An 18,377-nucleotide genomic window follows, 5' to 3' on the forward strand; every position below is an offset into this window, starting at 1 on the left:
AGAAACCCAGTGTGAAACAATATGATTGTTCCTGTGAGGTACCAATGACATATAACGTGGGAGAATGTGACTTCACTGAACTGGAAGCTATGCTCCTTAAAGGGTGGTTACTCATACAGGTGACTATTTGTACCGATTTAGACAGCTCACCCTTGAAGCTCATGGAAATATGACAAACAAAAGACCATTTTATTTCTACGTGGCTTGCAATGACTTTGAGGCTTAGTTCAATTTGTTAGCTGGCCCCAATCATTAGCTTATTGGCTCAAACTCCTCAGGAGGTGACATCAGCCTTCCTCTGTACTTATGAGGGCATCTGAGCAGTCATGTGCACTATTGAAGTTCTAAGCTCTCTAAGTCACTTGGTAGAGTCACACGTTTAAATCTACTGTTAAATCTAACTGTTAAATCTAACAGCACTCTCCAAGAATGCCTTCACTTTATAAGCAATCAGGGTGGGTTCTAATGTTAACCTCCATGGTATATTCACTATTGAATGTCATATTTCTGAAGCAGAGTTTATTACGGAGCTTAATCGGATGGTCTACAATCATTCTACAGCTTCTGGTCTCTGGTCCCCCTGACGTCAACTCCCTGCGCCAGAGTATCACAGCAGCCTCTGAGCCCAGACACAGTTCTCCAGACAGTGCCACTCAGGGCCGCCCCTCAGGCATTTATTGAGAGCCTGCAGCAGGTCAGATCTGTTCCTTTTCCTTCTGCCTTTTCTCCCATCAGTTGATTTTTCCACTCTTTTTTTCTTTTTTTTGAGACGGAGTCTCGCTCTGTCCCAGGCTGAATGCAGTGGCGCGAGCGATCTCGGCTCACTACAAGCTCCGCCTCCCGGGTTCACACCATTCTCCTGCCTCAGCCTCCCGAGTAGCTGGGACTACAGGCGTCCGCCACCACGCCCGGCTAATTTTTTGTATTTTTAGTAGAGAGGGGGTTTCACCATGTTAGCCAGGATGGTCTTGATCTCCTGACCTCGTGATCCGCTCACCTTGGCCTCCCAAAGTGCTGGGATTACAGACGTAAGCCACCATGCCTGGCCTCCACCCGTTTTTTCTAAACTGAGGTCAGAAATCACCTCTTTCTGGGATGCTTTTTCTGATTAAGGCTGGCTGATTCTAACATCCTATTCGCCGGATCTGTGTAAATACTGATAGGCTCTGGTTTCATTGCTCTGTGTTCATTGTTTGTTACATGTTGTTTTGTACATGTTCTCTGGCTCTTTTCCTGTCCCCACAATTAGGTCATAGATGCCTTGACCCCACCCAATCTTCTTTTTGTTGATCTCTCCTCTCAACACCCAAGGCCTGTCCCAGAATTCTGCAGAAAGCAGGCAGTCTGTTTACTCTCATCCCCTCTCCTGGTGGGAACTGTCTCAGCAGTGTCCCCGCAGTGTCTCTTGGGTGCAGTGTAACTTGTCTGAATCTCTTCAGTACACTCTTGGATTTTTTTTTCTTTTCTTTTTTTTTTTTTTTTTGAGACAGAGTCTTGCTCTGTCGCCCAGGCTGGGGTGCAATGGCATGTCTCGGCTCACTGCAACCTCTGCCTCCCGGTTTAAGCCATTCTCCTGCCTCAGTCTCCCAAGTAGCTGGGATTACAGGCGTGCACCACCACAACCGGCTAATTTTTATATTTTTAGTAGAGGCGGGGTTTCACCATGTTGACCAGGCTGGTCTCGAACTCCTGACCTGAAATTATCCAACCGCCTTGGCCTCCCAAAGTACTGGAATTATAGGCATGAGCCACCGCACCTGGCATTTTTTTCCCCTTTTTTAAAGAGATCAGGCCGGGTGCAGTGGTTCATGCCGGTAATCCCAGTACTTTGGGATGCTGAGGTGGGAAGATCTCTTGAGGTCAGGAGTTCAAGAGCAGCCTGGGCAACATAGTGAAACCCTCTCTACAAAACAATTTTTAAAATTAACTGGGCATCATGGCATGCAACTGTAGTCCCAGCTACTTGAGAGGCTTTGGCAGGAGGATCACTTGAGCCCAGGAATTTGAGGTTACACTGAGTCATGATCATACTCCTGCACTCCAGTTTGAGTGACAGAGACCCTGTCTCTAAAAGTAAATAATTAGATAAATAATAAATAGAAGAAATCAATAAGAAGTAGAGTTTCACTTCTTGATGGGACAATGTTGCTGTTGTTATTTTTGGTATTTACTCCTCATTCTGCCTGTCTAATCAGTAGATTCTGTTGTGCCCCATTAAGAAAAGCTTTGTAAGGAGAGGAACGACAATGGTAGCTAAAAGGTGAAGGGACAAACAAACCAGCAACATTTTCCAACCCCAGAAACCCAAACCAGAATCATCCACTTAGATCATCTTGGGGAAGAAGAACTCAGGAGAAGGAAAGCCTGCCTGCTGCTCTCAGCGCCGGGGCTGGGAGGATCATCCACAGCCAGCAAATGGAGCACAGTTAATAAATCTCAGGTGTCTAAGACCTGAATGCCACTGATCTTGGGTTTGAATTTGGCTAGGAGTAAACCTAGGGTTTCAATTTTGGGTGCATGTTTGTTTAGCTATTACGAGCAAAATTTCTTTTTACTTCATGTCTTAAATTAGCTGTTGGAGAAAAATATTTCTCTAGTCACTGGTTACTCATGTTATCAATTTTAAAGCATTTTAATTCTCTGGTTTTCTAGGGATGGGCTATCTGAAAAGGGTGACAAATTTTTCCTCATTTCTATTTTTTATTTATTTATTTATTTATTTTTGAGACAGAGTCTTGCTCTGTCATCCAGGCTGGAGTACAGTGCCATGATCTTGGCTCACTCAGCCTCCAACTCCCGGGTTCAAGTGATTCTCCTGCCTTAGCCTCCCAAGTAGCTGGGATTACAGGTGCCAACCAGCACGACCAGCAGATTTTTGCATTTTTAGTAGAGATGGGGTTTCACCACGTTGGCCAGTTTGGTCTCGAACTCCTAACCTCAAGTGATCCACCTGCTTCAGCCTCCCAAAGTGCTGGGATTACAGGCGTGCACCACCGTGCCTGGCTCCAATTTTTCATAGTTCTTGTTTTTGTTGACTGTTTTATCACACTGGTTAGAACTTCTAGAACAATGTTAGATAACAAAGGAAATGGCAGGCTTGTGGACATTCTTACTTTGTTTCTGACTTAATAGGACTGTGTCTAGGAGCTGACAGTTAAATATCATGTAATCTCCTGATTTGAGATAAATCATTCTTAATTGAGTTAGGAAGTGTCCCTGTATTCCTAATTGTTTTTTTAAAAACACCAGGAACGAATCTTGAATTTTATTAGATTGAGCTTTGGGAGATTTTTCTTGGAATAAGAGATTATGATGCTGGTTGATATTTACCAAAATTCCATTTGTCATCTTTGGCTTATAAGAAACAGCAGATTCAAAGGTTGATTGATGGTGGGCTTTGTAAATGCACTATTTAAAGTTCTGAGGACAGAGGGGGATTACTCAGCAAAACACATCACTGAAAACAAGGAAAACTGCAGGGTTAGGCAACAGGAAAAGAGGAACTGGTGGTGGCTGCTATTTTATTTAAAACTTTTAAAGAAGTTGTTTATTGCCAATAATTAAAGAGCTCAAAGGGAAGTCATTTAACCATGAGATTGCCAAATAGAACTCTACAACAGCTGATGAAACCTTTTTAAAATTTTCCCTGGGGAGAGACTTCACCGCTATCTCTGCTGATGGACTCCATGGTCTCATACTTTACCTGAGAGTTCTTCCTAACATCTGATCTGAACCTTTCTTGCCGGGGCATAGGCCTGTTTTCCCACCCAAGCCTTGTTTTTGTTTTTGAGGAATGAACAGCCTTTTTTTGGGTACAGACCAGGAGTCCATGGGTCTTGAGGACCTCTGTGTATTTGTCAGTTTTCTTCTCCACATTCTTTTTGGCCTGTCTCCATAGACTTGTGAGCCCCATGCCTTGTTTAAGGGGGAAAAATGTCATTTCCCTACAAATTAAATGTAAGAATCCATAGAGAACTGGACCCCATTAAAAATATTTGGAATTCACATGGCCACTTGATCATATTCTGCTGGCTCAGACACAGCAGGGTTGACAAAATACCAGAAATTGGGCTTGTGGCTTTCTGGATTGACGTTGACATAATCTGTGATTTCCTTTATGTTCTCATAGTCCAGGGGGGAGTCATTTTTTAGTTCTCCAGGGGCCGAAAAGACGACTTGTGTGTAATCCACATCCTCGGTGTCCTTAGGAGAAAAGCAGAGACATGTGGGTCAAGATCCTTACCACGTTTGGGGGAAACAAGACCCCAAGACTGAACTCTTACTCAAAGAGGTTTGCCCATGGCTTGGTGGGGAAGATCTGGGTCCAAGTAGCTGTGTCTGAGGGCAGTCCAGGGCAATGAGGAAGATTACCAGTGACTTTGTTCCACCTGTCTGCAGGGAATGGGATTACAGACGAGCAGGTGGAGGCAACAGGAAGATGCTGAGACTCAATTCAAGTGAGATCAGGACTCAGAGCAGTCTTTAGCCCAACAACTGGGGTATGGGGAGAACAGGGTTTCCCATTAGCACTTTCATTTTTACAGTCTATTCAGACCCACTTTGTTTGGGTGATCCATGCTGATATGGGTTATGGGTGGAAGCCTGACCCCTCTCACCTGAGGATGCTGTGATGACTCAAGAAACCCTCTTTTCTTGCTCCCCCTCCATAGCTGGGGTAACCTGAGTTTTCAGCGTTTTACAGCAGGGATCCCCAGACTGCATATGTTCGTCTGAGATCACTAGGCACATCCATTACCTGGCAGGCAGGAGGCGAACTGCAGGAGCTGTCCGAGCTATTTGAGGATGTGTCGCTGTCATCTGGGGAGAAATAGAAACGGTTCCTCTTCCAAAGCAAGCCAGAGGGTGTTAAGAGAAGATAGAGACAATGGAAGGGAGAATTGTCTTATTATCAGATAAAGACAGAGGCAGAGCTAGCAACAAAAAGGGGGGGTAGGGAAGACAGATACAGAGACCCCAAAAGAGGAAGAAGGAGAAACAGAATAGGGGAAGAGTGGGGGAAGAGAAAGTCTCCAAAAATAGGCAGGGACATGTCCAAGAGGCCAGGCACTGCTGCTTCATTCAACTCCATCTAAAACTAATGTTAAAAAATACACTAGGTTGACTGTGCTTGGAAAGGGCTGTCTTCTAGAAAGAAAAGTCAGGAGGAACATGCTGGGACAATGTGACCCAATGCAAACAGCTCTGGCCTAGAAGTTACACCTTCTAGTCCAAAGCTGTCACTAAATCTACGCAGATCACATCTCTTTTTGTGCCCTGGTTTTCATCACCCCCAAGACAAGAGGGTTGATTAAGAGTCTCTGAGGTCCCTGCCAGCTAAACAATCTCTGATTCTAGCCAGGCTCTTGTGTAGCTTTGGGGCCAGGGGTTAGGGTAAGGCCAGTGCCTCTCCAGTTCTGCTGAAACATGCATATGAGCAGCACCCTCAGGTCCCCACAGGCAGGCACTGAGGCCATGTCTCAACTGAAAAGATAAAATCAGGACAGAGCAAATTCAAACCAATCAAGAGATAAACCAGTGGAAGAAGTGCAATCTCTGGTGAGTGAGCCCCTATCAGGGAGTTGCCTTGTTGCCAAAGCAGCCATTTCCACTGTGAATAGTGACCTATTGGCTCACTTGCAGGAGGGTGATATAGATTTGAACCAGCAGCAAGATTCACATTTATACACTCAGATACCCATGCAGATCTAAGACCATGAAGAAGGGTCCCTCTAGGGACTGTGGAGGAGCCAGCTACAGAGCCAGCCAATAACACTGACATAGCAGCAGCCACGGTGGAGGCAGGCAGAGGCAGGTGAAATTTTAAATCCACCATTAGCTGATCAATCCGAAGAAAAGATGCCATGGCTTTACAAAGAGAAGAGCAGGGACATTTCCCAAGCCGCCTGCAATCATTTGCACACGACTAAACCCGGGAAAGAACTTAGACCCACACAAACTCAGAATGATCTTCCCCACGAAATAGAATAAAACACCTTTCTGAAAAAAAGTAGGCTGGCAAGGCCTGTCCTGATGTGGCTGTGAGGAATCCTCAGGCTAGAGGTTTGGGCCCACAGGGTTGCTGCAGGGAGGTCCTGGGTGTCCAGAGAGAGCAAAGTTAGTCCCTAGACAAGTTCTCCCTCCAACCCCTTACTCACGCCTGTAAAGGGGATCAGACATTGGGATGTCTCTGTCTGTCTGAGTCTCCTTCATCTCTTTGACAGCAGGTGGATGATGGTGGCCAGGGCTGGGCCTGGGGACCTGGAGACTGGCTGCTTTCAGTATCTGTTCACTCTTGTGGGCTAGAAGGGAGAGGGCAGGGATCAAAAGTGGAAGCTGGCCAGGCGCAGTAGCTCGTGCCTGTAATCCCAGCAATTTGGGAGGCTGAGGTGAATGGATCACTTGAGGTCAGAAGTTCGAGACCAGCCTGGTCAACATGGTGAAACCCCGTCTCTACTAAAAATACAAAAATTAGCTGGGCGTGGTGATGTGTGCTGGTAAGATCAGATACTAGGGAGGCTGAGACAAGAGAACTGCTTGAACCTGGGAGGCAGAGGTTGCAGTGAGCTGAGACTGTGCCACTGCACTCAAGCCTGGGGGACAGAGTGAGACTCCATCTCAAAAAAAAAAAAAAAAAAAAGTGGAAGCTGCCTGGGTTAGGCACGTCAGCTCTTGAATCAGTGCCTGTTTAACACTGCCCTCAGGAAAGCAAACCTTTCAGAAAGATCCTTTTAAACCTCAGCACTGCTGTGCTCAAAACCCTGCCGTGGTTCCGCGCCTCACTTGGAAAAAGCCAAGTCCCAGCCTCCGAGGCCTCACTCCTCCCTCCTCTCTGGCTTTCTCCTGCTTCTCTCTGCCTGCTCCAGCTGCCCGGCCTCTTTGCTCTTGCTAGTGTGTGCCTAACACGTTCCTCCTTCAGGCCTTTGCAGGTAGAGTTCACGCCTCACTCCCTGCAAGTTTATTCTCAAAGGTTAGCCTTTTGGGGATGCCAGCCATCTACCAAGCTGTATCAACTCTGTTGCTCCATTTTTCCTCCCTAGCACTTACCATAATCTAGCATATACATGTTTTACTTGTTTATCTTGTTTGTTGTCACATGGAATGAAAGATTCCGAAGGTAGGAATTTTTGTTTTGTTCCCTGTTGTGTAGCCTAGGCCCAGAGAGTGTCTTAGATGCTCAAGAAATATCTGCTGAATGAATGAATGAACAAATGAATGAATGAAGGTAGACTTAACTAGAAAGACCCTCAAAACATCATCTTGCCCCATCCTTTCTCTTAGCACAACCAAAGCAGCATTGTTTTATTTTCCCTAATTGAAATGCCTTTCCAGGACCGAGCTTCACTACCTTCTATTGTTTATCAGTTCAAGAATTTAAACTAATCTCTAAGTCCAACCATATTTCCTTCTGTTGTAATTCAAGGACATTTCTTCATATTCAGTCCTTTAACAGTGATGAAGAAAATTAATTAGACCAGGTTACACGAGCACTTCCTCACAGGCATTGCAAAAGCTGTGTCTAGGCAGAAGTTCTGGGTAGTAGAAATAGTTGGTTAAAAGGTGAGGTCAGAGTGGGGATTACCCAGTTACAGTTATTGGGGGGAGGGGGAGCGGTGGGAAGGAATTTGGCTGGTGGGTCCTCTGATAGGTTTTTGAGTGACATTTGGGAACTCCAAAGGGGTCTTGTCCTGCCAGAGGCTCGAGAATGGTCTCTGAGAGTGACTAGGAGGGAAGAGGATGCTGAGCCAGTTACCCATGTGCCTGCTGAGCAGGTAGTTGATGGCGGTGAGGAAGCAGGCCTGCAGGAAGAGGGACACCACCGCAATCACTAAGCCATGCCAGACCTCCATGACTCTATTGGGAAAGAAAAAGGGGCAAAGTCAGAGATTGCAAGGATGTGAATACAATTGCAAACCTATCCCTGTCCTAGCTGGAGGCAGACATCTGGCATTGCTGCGTGTCCCAGGGTAGGTCCCTTTGCCTCTCTGGACAATAAGGCTGGGGCAGCCAGGAAGGGTGCTATGTGTGCTTGGAAGCCAGCTACACCAGTTAGCTTGGTGGGAACCTTGCTCCTGCTCTTCTTGGGCCCACTCACTCTGTCAGCATGATGAGCTCCTTGCTGATAAGTTGGGGCTCAGGCACTTTCAGGAACCACCCTGGCACCTCGTCTCTCAGTAGTGCCACCGGCAGGGTGCTGGAGATCTGCAAGAGTTAAGGAGCTGGTCAGGACTCCAGAGCTCTTTATACAAATTTCCCTTGGGCAAACTCAGCTACTTGAGGATCAATTGTGACACATGCCCAGTTTATTCATCATACTTGCTTCAGTCCCCATTTTCCTACATGATACATTCCAGACACTTCTCCTAAAGAACCTTGATGAGTAAAGTACACTTAACATTTTCACTCCCAAAGATTTCTGTTTAGTTTGGTTTATAAAAGTGGATTCAGAATCCAGATATGAGTTCCTTATTTGGCATAGATTCAGCATGTGAAAGGGCTAGGTGGGGAGTGAAAAGCAGCAATGTTCTAGATTGGAGAATTCCCCTTCCTGTTTGTGCTGGAGCCCTCTCTCCATTCGTCCATGCATCCAGTGCTAAGAAGCGCCACAGGTCACCTTGTTAGCAGCAGGGCTCATGGATTCTTTCTGTAGGAGAGCTGTGACTTAGTTGCTGGTAAGGAGGGCCGCAGGGAGGCAGGAGGGAGGGACCCTGGGGACTGACCTAGACAGCGAGCGAGAAAAGACCCCAGGAAATTACCTGCCTCTCACCTCCTCGGAGTCCTTAGACAAATGGATAGAAAAATCCGATATTGCCCAATGATCAGCAAACTCCACAATGAAAGCTCAGTCAAAAGTGACTTGGGCCAGGTAGGATGGCTTGCCCCTGTAATCCCAGCACTTTTGGAGGCTGAGGTGGGCAGATCACTTGAGCCTAGGAGTTCATGACCAGCCTGGGCAATATAGCGAAACTTCGTCTTTACTAAAAATATGAAAATTAGCCCGGCATGGTGGCATGTACCTGTGGTCCCAGCTACTGAGGAGGCTGAGGTGGGAGGATCGCTTGAGCCCAGGAGGTCGAGACTTCAGTGAACTGAGATGGTGCTACTGCATTCCAGCCTGGGTGACAAAGCAAGACCCTGTCTCAAAAAAAAAAAAAAAAAAAGACAAAAAACAGAGGACTTGTGCACAAAATAAAAAATAAAAAGTGTAGAGCCAACACACTGGAAAGAAAACACAAACATGATTGCAATAAAGCAAGACAGGGATTTCTTGAAGGATTTGGTGACTTGATTGAAAAAGGGGCAGAGCTGTCTTGAAAATGTCCTGCTCTTGTCTAATTTTGGATAAGCCCCCCTAAGATAAATTTCAGTACAGATGCTGATTTCTCAAGCCTCATCTGGGGTTCCTCAAGACCCCTGCCAGGGCAGCTGCACATGGAAGACTGGATTTTACCAGAAGAGCTTTATTGTATCAGGAAAGAAATGAAAATTGTGGAAGGGGGCTAGAGCCTAGGCCAGTGTGTTTGAGAAAACAACAATGTTCCGTTTTTAAAGGAATTCTGGTGCTTTAGTATCGATTGTCTAATATTCAATGTCTTATTTGTCCTTAATCACAGACACGATTCTCCCCATGAGCGGGTTGGCCAGTAGGTTGCCTGGGCTGTCTTCCAATACTACACTCAAAGCTTTTATTTTTTAAGGCTCCTCTTCTACTTTATTTATTTAAAATTACACAACTAGTAGACATTTGTAGTCAAAGAATTAAAAATATGAATGAGCAACGCGTTTTAGAAAATTGCCCCAAATTGAGCCGGACACAGTGGCTTATACCTATAACCCCAGCGCTTTGGGAGGCCGATGCAGGTGGATTGTTTGAGTCCAGGAGGTCAAGACCAGCCCAGGTAACATAGCAAGACCCCATCTCTAAAAACATACAAAAAAATTAGCTAGGTGTCCTGGCACGTGCCTATAGTCTCAGCTACTCAGGAGGCTGAGGTGGGAGGATCACCCGACTCCAGGTCGAGGCTGCAGTGAGCCATGATCATGCCACTGCACTCCAGTCTGGGTGACAGATTGAGATCCTATGTCAAAAAAAAAAAATTACCCCAAATCTTTTTTTTTGAGATGGAGTTTTGCCTTGTTGCCCAGGCTGGAGTACAATGACACGATCTTGGCTCACTGCAACCTCCGCCTCCCAGGTTCAAGTGATTCTCCTGCCTCAGTCTCCCAAGTAGCTGGGATTTCAGGTATGCACCACCATGCCCTGCTAATTTTGTATTTTTAATAGAGACGGGGTTTCTCCATGTTGGTCAGGCTGGTCTTGAACTCCCAACCTCAGGTGATCTGCCCACCTTGGCCTCCCAAAGTGCTGGGATTACAGGCGTGAGCCACCGTGCCCAGCCAAAATTACCCCAAATCTTATTCCATATCCTTCCAGAAAATTTTCTAAATATTTTCATGAATATTAGTGCATGTATATATGCAAATAATGTGTGTACACAGAGACAATGTCTTTAAAACATGGAATCATATAGATTGTTAGCTTTTTTTCCCCCTCTTAATATATCATAAACATGTTTTTTGGTTAGAAAAACCTCCATTAAAAGGCTCCAACCAGGTGATCCACAGGCCACATTTGACACCTAATTTTTGTCTGATGAAGTGCTTTAGTGATTTGAATTTGTATGCCCCTAAAATGGGACATGATTTCTTCACTTCCTGACTAATCCCTAAAGGCATCTGAGTTTGCCACCTTTGAGTTTTACAGTATCATTTCGAATTCCTACCATTGCCCTTGATCAGTGTTTCTCAGTAGTATCTGACATTTGGAGGCAGACAAGTCCTTATTGTCTAAAATTGTCTGGCAGACGGCAGGTTGTGGAGCCTCCTGAAAGCCCCCCAGTGTAACAGGCCAGTGTAATGGCCAAAAGGACCCCAAATGACCCCACACATTTCCAAAGGCCCCCTGAGGTAGGAGGGTTTGCTCCCAGTTGAGAATCACTGAATTTGATATATGTTCCATTATTTTAAGATTAATGCCTTATTTTGGCCCTTTATACAAAACTAGATTGCCTACACCGTCTTCCACATTTTAATATATTCTGAGCATATACTCAGAGCGTATACTTTGGGACAGCGAGGTGGAAGTATCACCGAGGCCAGGAGTTTGAGAAGAGCCTGGTGACAGAGTAAGACCCTGTCTCCCTTACTAGCCAAATGACACACAGCAGCTCGTCCAAATGAAAACAGTAAATAGTATGGACGTCCAACATTCTTAAATATTAATTTCAGTTCAGTTCCCTTCTAGATGTTAATTATTGAATTCAGTGTCTCAGTTTAATAATTTCAGTATCTATAAAGTGAGAAGAATAATAGTTTCCTACTTCACAGAGTTCTTGCATGAGTTCAGTGATTTATGCTGTTTGTAAAGACCTTTATACAATTCCAGGCATATAGGAGGCACTCAGTAATTATTAGGTATTATTCAACACTAAAATCCTCCACCACGATGGTGACTAGAACTATTAAAAATTGGATTGGTCTATTTTAGAAAACTTAGGCGTTTGTTTTGAGTACAGTTTGGAGATAAGATCCAAGGTATGAAAATTATGACAGATGTCATTATTTAAGTGGCTAATGGCCCCTAACCACAATAAGCAGGTTGTTCTTTGGGGTCTAATTACAGACTGCTGATCAGACAATCAGCAGATACATCTGCTCATTTGCACGTGCACGCGCACACACACACACGCACACAGACAGATAACCGGGAAATGGGCAATTTAAGGTAATTAAGTTGTGAAAAAGTGCATGGACTATGTGAGGGTTTGGTGTACCTCGTTCCATCCTCGAGGTAGGGACGGTTCTGTCCTCTTCCACTGTGCTGAATTTTGACACCCAGACCCCACACTAATGTAGTGCCCTGCCAGGCACCTCAAAACCAAACTTTAGGCTGGGCATGGTGGCTCACACTTGTAATCTCAGCACGTTGGGAGAACGAGGTGGAAGGATCACTTGAGACCAGGAGTTCGAGAAGAGCCTGGGTGACAGAGTAAAACCCTGTCCCTCCTTCCGCCACCAAAAAAAAAAACCCCACTTCGTCCCAGTGCTAAGAGCATTTATTTTGTTTGCTTCAGACTTGAGTTAAGGTTGGATTCCATTTTATTAAGTTTCCTTCCTCCACTGATACAGGAGCTTTCTCATGGCCTTTCCAATAGGTGCAGTGTAATATCAGTGGGGGGGAGAATAAAAAGACACCCACTTTCCTGCCAGACACCATGTTTTCTTTGGATAGGTTTATTTTAGAAAGAATGGTTTAAAACAAGATCACAATAGAAGATGATTTCTATGAAAAATCATATGGATTAGGCCAGGCGCAGTAGCTCACACCTGTAATCCCAGCACTTTGGGAGGCCAAGGCAGGTGGATCATGAGGTCAGGAGTTCAAGACCAGCCTGGCCAAGATGATGAAACCCCATCTCTATTAAAAATACAAAAATTAGCTAGGCATGGTGGCAGGCACCTGTAATCCCAGCTACTCGAGAGGTTGAGGCAGAGAATTGCTTGAACCCAGGAGGCAGAGGTTACAGTGAGCTGAGATCACGCCACTGCACTCCAGCCTGTGTGACAGAGTGAGACTCTGTCTGGAAAAAAAAAAAAAAAAAAATCATATGGGTCAAAGTAATTATAATCAACATTGTCAACTGACTTTATTAATCTTTTCAAATGAAGTAGCTGTAAACTTTCTTTGCTGTCTCCATTAATTTGTTGTTTTTAACATTAGCTAAGGTATAATGGAAAGAGAACAAAAAGAAGGGAGAACAAAAGAAGGGGAAAGAAGGGAGCTAGGGCCTGCCTTCTCCTGGCTCTGTCACTTGCTAACGGTGTGACTTTGGACAGGGAGACGTTCCCTCTAGGCCCTGGTGAATTAGGGAGCTTGGCAAAGTACTCCTAAGGCTCTTTTCAGCCCTGAGCATCCTGCTCTTTAAAGGCTGGGGTGAAGTAAGGCGAAAAGAAAGCAAAGCTGGATGGAAACGGAAAATTTAAAAATAAAAAAATCTTTATTTCCATTTTGTAACATCCAGCCTCCTCCACATTGCTAGACTTTCTCTCCCAGTTTAATATGCAGTTTCCAATAATCAAGAAAAGGAGGAAACACAAATAAACCAAATTAATAATATAGGGACTATTAATCTCAGAAACAGAAGGGATTAACATTTTTCAACAAAAATGGGGTACCAAAAAAAAAGAAGAGGTTTTAAAAAATGTTAGACTACAAAATTTTTTTTGATGAAATCTCAGTAAAATGGATAGTTTCCTAGAAAAATATAAATTAACAAAATTGATTCCATATGGCACGGAAAACTTAGACCAAAACCAAACCAAAGTAACAAGAAATAAGTTTAGGAAGCAGCATGGTATCTAGCCACTAAAGGCAAAGAACCTGGAGTCAGACTGCTTGGGTTCAAATCCCAGCTCATTCTCTGCATGAGCTTGGCCTGGCTATTTAACCTCTCAAAGCCTCAGTCTTTTAATATGTAAGATGGGAACAGTAACTAATTTTGGGACTAGATAAGACAAATATAAATGATAACTACTTCTGAGGATGAAATTAGATGAGCTATGTGAAATAGTTATTAGAACTTTTGGCACATAGTAATAAGCATCCAATGAATGCAAGCTATTATTATTTAGAAATTAAAAGCATTGGCTGAGCCCAGTGGCTCACACTTGTAATCCTAGCACTTTGGGAGGCTGAGGCAGTTGAATAGCTTGAGCCCAGGAGTTGGAGATCAGCCTGGGCAACAAGGCAAGATGCCATCTCTATTAAAAAGAAAAGAAAGAAAAGAAAAAGAAAGAAAGAAAGAAAGAAAGAAAGAGCAAAAGAGAAAGAGAGAGAAAGAGAAATAAATAAATAAATAAATAAATAAATTAGAAGCATTATCAGACTTATCTCCTCAAAACCTGTCTAGATGGTTTGACAAATGAGGAGTTTCAAACTTTGAAGGAACACATAATTATTATTCTATAAGCCAGTACAGGGCACAGGAAGACAGAAACTCTTGGATTCATCTCATTTATGAATACGGAGGTATATATATGGTAATATCAAGAAGTTAGCCCAGAATGTTGAAGAAATTGATTATTACAAAGATGGAAACTAACATTGAGTATTTTTCACGTGCTTTAGTACTCTCACTCTACAAACATAGACATTACCACTACTTCATAGATGAGGAAACTAAGGCTTAGGAAGATTGAAAAATTTGCTGCATTGCCAGCTGGAAGACTCATGTTTCCTAAACCAACTGACTCAAAATCCTAAATCCCAATCATGTCAGGAAGCTGTCTTTTATATAATACAAATACAATATTGATAGAGCAAATTTTTAAAATTATGATCTTGGTAAAGTGCCAAAATGTACTGGATAAACTGAATACTTATTACTGATTTTTGAAGTTAATAAAAGTATGAGGATTGTTTCTTACTATAATAAAGAATAATAAGTCAGTGCAGTATTGATTACTGCACCAATAATCAGTATCTGACAAGATGGTAAATTATTTTGCAGCTATTTGAGAGCAAGGGTGTATGCTGCAACCCTTATCTGAAATGAGTACTAGAAGTTATAATTTCTGGAAATGGAAAGTTCCTCCAATCTCTAATAATAATAAGGGTATTGAATATTTACTGAGCATGTTTTATGTGGCAGACACTTTTATATACATTAACTCATCCAATTTTCACAACCACCCCAGGAGGTAGATACTATTATTATTTTTTAATTAACAGAGGACAAAACTAAGACACAGAAAGGCTACCTAATATGCTCAAGATGACAAAAACAGTTCATCAGCCTTTGTGCTCAGGCAGGCTGGTGCTGGAGCCTGAGCTGTCAGCTGCTACATTAACAAAATGAAAGTATAGTTTTGGGCAAGGAGAAGTCAAATTCATTCTTATTTGCAAAATATATGATTTTATACCTAGAAATCCCAAAAGAATTCATTGCAAAACTAGAGGAATTAATGAGATTGCTCAGTAAAGTCCTGTAGATATAATAAATATTCTAAAATTACCAGCTATTCTTACTATTATACTAGCAACAGACATAAAATAAAATGGGGAAAAATACCATGAGATTTAGCAACTACAACAATAGAAATATCTAAAAATAATATTAATTATAAGAAAATTATTTTGAAGAAAATAATAGAAATTTATTAAGAGACATAAAAGACTTAAACTCATAAAAAGACGCTATTTCAGGTTGAGAGGCTGTAACACTTAAAAATCACTTTTAAAGTTAATTTATTGGCCTAATATAATTTTAATAAAAATTATGGTGAGTTTTTTATAACTTGAGGTTACTCTAAAATGTATCTGGGAAAACATAAGAACAATCAAAAAGATTGGAAACATTTGAAAAGGAATTGTGGGCCAGGCGTGGTGGCTCACACCTGTAATCCCAGCACTTTAGGAGGCCGAGGAGGGTGAATCACCTGAGGTCAAGAGTTTGAGACCAGCCTGGCCAAGATGGTGAAACCTGTCTCTATTAAAACAATACAAAAATTAGCTGGGTGAGGTGGTGGGCACCTGTAATCCCAGCAACTCTGGAGGCTGAGGCAGGGGAATCGCTTGAACCTAGGAGACGAGATTGCAGTGAGCCGAGATTGTGCCACAGCACTCCAGACTGGGAGACAGAGTGAGACTCCATCTCAAAAAAAAAGAAAGAAAAGAAAAGGAATTGTGGTAAGGTAGATTTCTGACTACCACTTTTTAAGAGCAGTGTAGATTTGAAAAAATATGCCTGTGTGTACAATAAATGTTATAAGAGTAGTTCACAAAGCAAGTGGAGGAAAGGAAATCATTATTTGACAAATGTTGCCCACAAGACAATGGGTTAGCTACCTGCAAGGAAAAAGAAAATAACTTAGATCTAGACCCTAGATAGCAAAATGAATTCCAAGCGGATTAAGGAGGTAAATATTTTAAAATCGAGCCATTAAAATTAGGAGAAATTAGGATTGAATATTACTATATTTAATAATATTTATTAAATCCCCAGATGAGAGAAAACTTTCTCAGTTTATATGCAATGGAAGAAATCACAAAGAAATACATGAAAAATAGATTTGGCTCTAAACTATTAGAACTTCACATGTTAACAAAATTTAAAGGCAAACAGGAAAAAAAAACGGAAACTAGTATGGCAAACCACAATTTTAAAGATTTTGCATCTTTGGTTTATATAAATTTTTAAGAAAAACACTAGGGCCCCCAAACAGCAAATGGGTAAAGAGTGTAGAGCAGACAATTTACAAACAATCCAGAACAGACCAAAGCTATTATGCAAAAGAGCCCTGTACAGTGTCATTATAAAAGTGAAAAATGGGAAGCAATCTAAAGAAAAAAACAAAAACTGAAGAAATGAGGATTGAGGCTTCGAATGAAAGACCATATGGCCATTTAAAATTACATTTAGGAAGAATTCATCTGGAGAAAGAAATCTGTTCTATGAAAATATACAATGCAGTTGTATTTAGCTACATAAAATATAATCACAATTTTGTAAAAAGTGAACATAAGGCGGGGCGTGGTGGCTCATACCTGTAATCCCAGCACTTTGGGAGGAAAAGGTGGGAGGATCACTTGAGCCCAGGAGTTTGAGACCAGCCTGGGCAACATAGTGAGATCCCCATCTCTACAAAAAGTGTTTTAACCCATTTCCTATTTAGAAAAAAAAAAAGTACAACTAATTCTCTTTGAGGCTGAAGCAAATCTGACTCATTTTCAATATGAAAATAAAATATAAAAACCATTCTTGGGAGTTATTTCTAAATAGATCTTGTCTCTAATCCTCATGTAACAGAAATGTATATGATGTTACATGAGGGTAAGAGACAAAAGTATTCTCGGGGGAAACAGGAGATGGGTTAAAAAATTAGCTGGGCCTGGTGGAGTGTACCTGTACTCCCAGATACTTGGGAGGCTGAAGCAGGAGGATCACTTGAGCCTGGGAGATCAAGGCTACATGAGCCATGGTTGCACCACTGCACTCCAGCCTGGGCGACAACGTGAGACTCTGTCTCAAAAAAAAAAAGTGAACATAAAAAGAATGAAAATTTATAAAGAGAGAAAACTCTGGGTCATTAAACTTCTTTCTCATCATATTAGTTCAGTAATAACACACCCAATTCATGTTTCAGCTCCCCAAATCCAGAATATTTCTTTCATTTGTTTGTTTTTTGAGATGGAGTGTCGCTCTGTCGCCCCGGCTGGAGTGCAGTGGCGCAATCTTGGCTCACTGCAACCTCCGCCTCCCAGGTTCAAGCAATTCTACTGCCTCAGCCTCCTGAGTAGCTGGGATTACAGGTGTGCAGCATCATGCCTGGCTAATTTTTGTATTTTTAGTAGAGACACGGTTTCACCATGTTGGCCAGGCTGGTCTTGAATTCCTGGCCTCAAGTGATCCACCCACCTCAATCTCCCAAAGAGCTGGGATTACAGGTGTGAGCCACTGCACATGGTCCAGAATATTTTATTAACAATAATTTTGTTTATCAAATATAGATTTATTCATAAATATGAATCTATAGAAAATACGTTTAGGATGTTATTTAAATGTACTTTGTTCATACGGAGCGAATGGAAGAAGATACATGTGAGTGTTAACAAAACCAATTATTGGGGTTGAGGATGTTTTATTTCATTTGTTATACTTTCTGCCATTTTCAAAGTTTTCTGCAATTAACATGCATTTTTTCCAATTAAGAAAAATATTTATTTTTTATTGTTTAGTTAATAAAAAATAAATTAAAAATTTTTCCTAATTGCCTGGAGTGCAGTGGTAGGATCAAAGCTCACTGCAACCTTGAACACCTGGCTCAAGTGATCCTCCTCAGCCTCTCAAAGTGCTAGGATTATAGGCATGAGCCGCTGCACCCGGCCTATTTTTTTAATTGGTGAAAATTATCCATATTTATTGTGTACAACATGTTTTGAAATAAGTATACATTGTGGAATGGCTAAATCAAATGAATTGACAGCTGCATAACCTCACATATTTATCATTTTTTGTAGTGAGAACACTTGAAATCTACTCTCTCAGCAATTTTCAAGAATACAATACGTTGTTATTAACTATAGTCAAAAAAGTTTTCAGACATTGAAATAAGCCTAGATTTTCTGAGTGCCTTAAATCAGCATGACACCAAATTTATCTAAATAAATTATATCTCACCATGTTAGTAGAACATTGAGATGATCACCTAAATGTCTGAATTTCAATCAATCAAATATTTATCGAGTGCTCCATGCACATGGTCCTGTGTGAAATACTCTTGATGGTGTGAAGGAGAAAAGGCCATTTGTACTTTCAAGA

The 18,377-nt window shown here is 42.2% G+C and overlaps 1 protein-coding gene across 2 annotated transcripts in view; it reads right to left on the reverse strand.

Annotated features, from left to right (window-relative positions):
- Window positions 1-3,504: 3,504 nt before the first annotated feature.
- The window catches only part of RHEX (regulator of hemoglobinization and erythroid cell expansion), a 49,606-nt gene continuing 34,733 nt past the window's right edge, over window positions 3,505-18,377 (reverse strand). For both annotated transcript variants that reach the window (XM_009238596.3, XM_054521983.1), the window contains exons 2-6: window positions 8,093-8,199; window positions 7,751-7,851; window positions 6,156-6,299; window positions 4,757-4,818; window positions 3,505-4,203 (exon numbers count right to left, since the gene is read on the reverse strand). In XM_009238596.3, the coding sequence (XP_009236871.3) occupies window positions 4,003-4,203; window positions 4,757-4,818; window positions 6,156-6,299; window positions 7,751-7,851; window positions 8,093-8,103 (519 nt within the window). In that variant the 5' untranslated portion in view covers window positions 8,104-8,199 and the 3' untranslated portion in view covers window positions 3,505-4,002. The remainder of the gene's footprint in view (window positions 4,204-4,756; window positions 4,819-6,155; window positions 6,300-7,750; window positions 7,852-8,092; window positions 8,200-18,377) is intronic.

The sequence above is a fragment of the Pongo abelii genome, chromosome 1 (genome assembly GCF_028885655.2).
Source record: "Pongo abelii isolate AG06213 chromosome 1, NHGRI_mPonAbe1-v2.0_pri, whole genome shotgun sequence".
In the NCBI taxonomy this organism is placed as follows: domain Eukaryota; kingdom Metazoa; phylum Chordata; class Mammalia; order Primates; family Hominidae; genus Pongo; species Pongo abelii.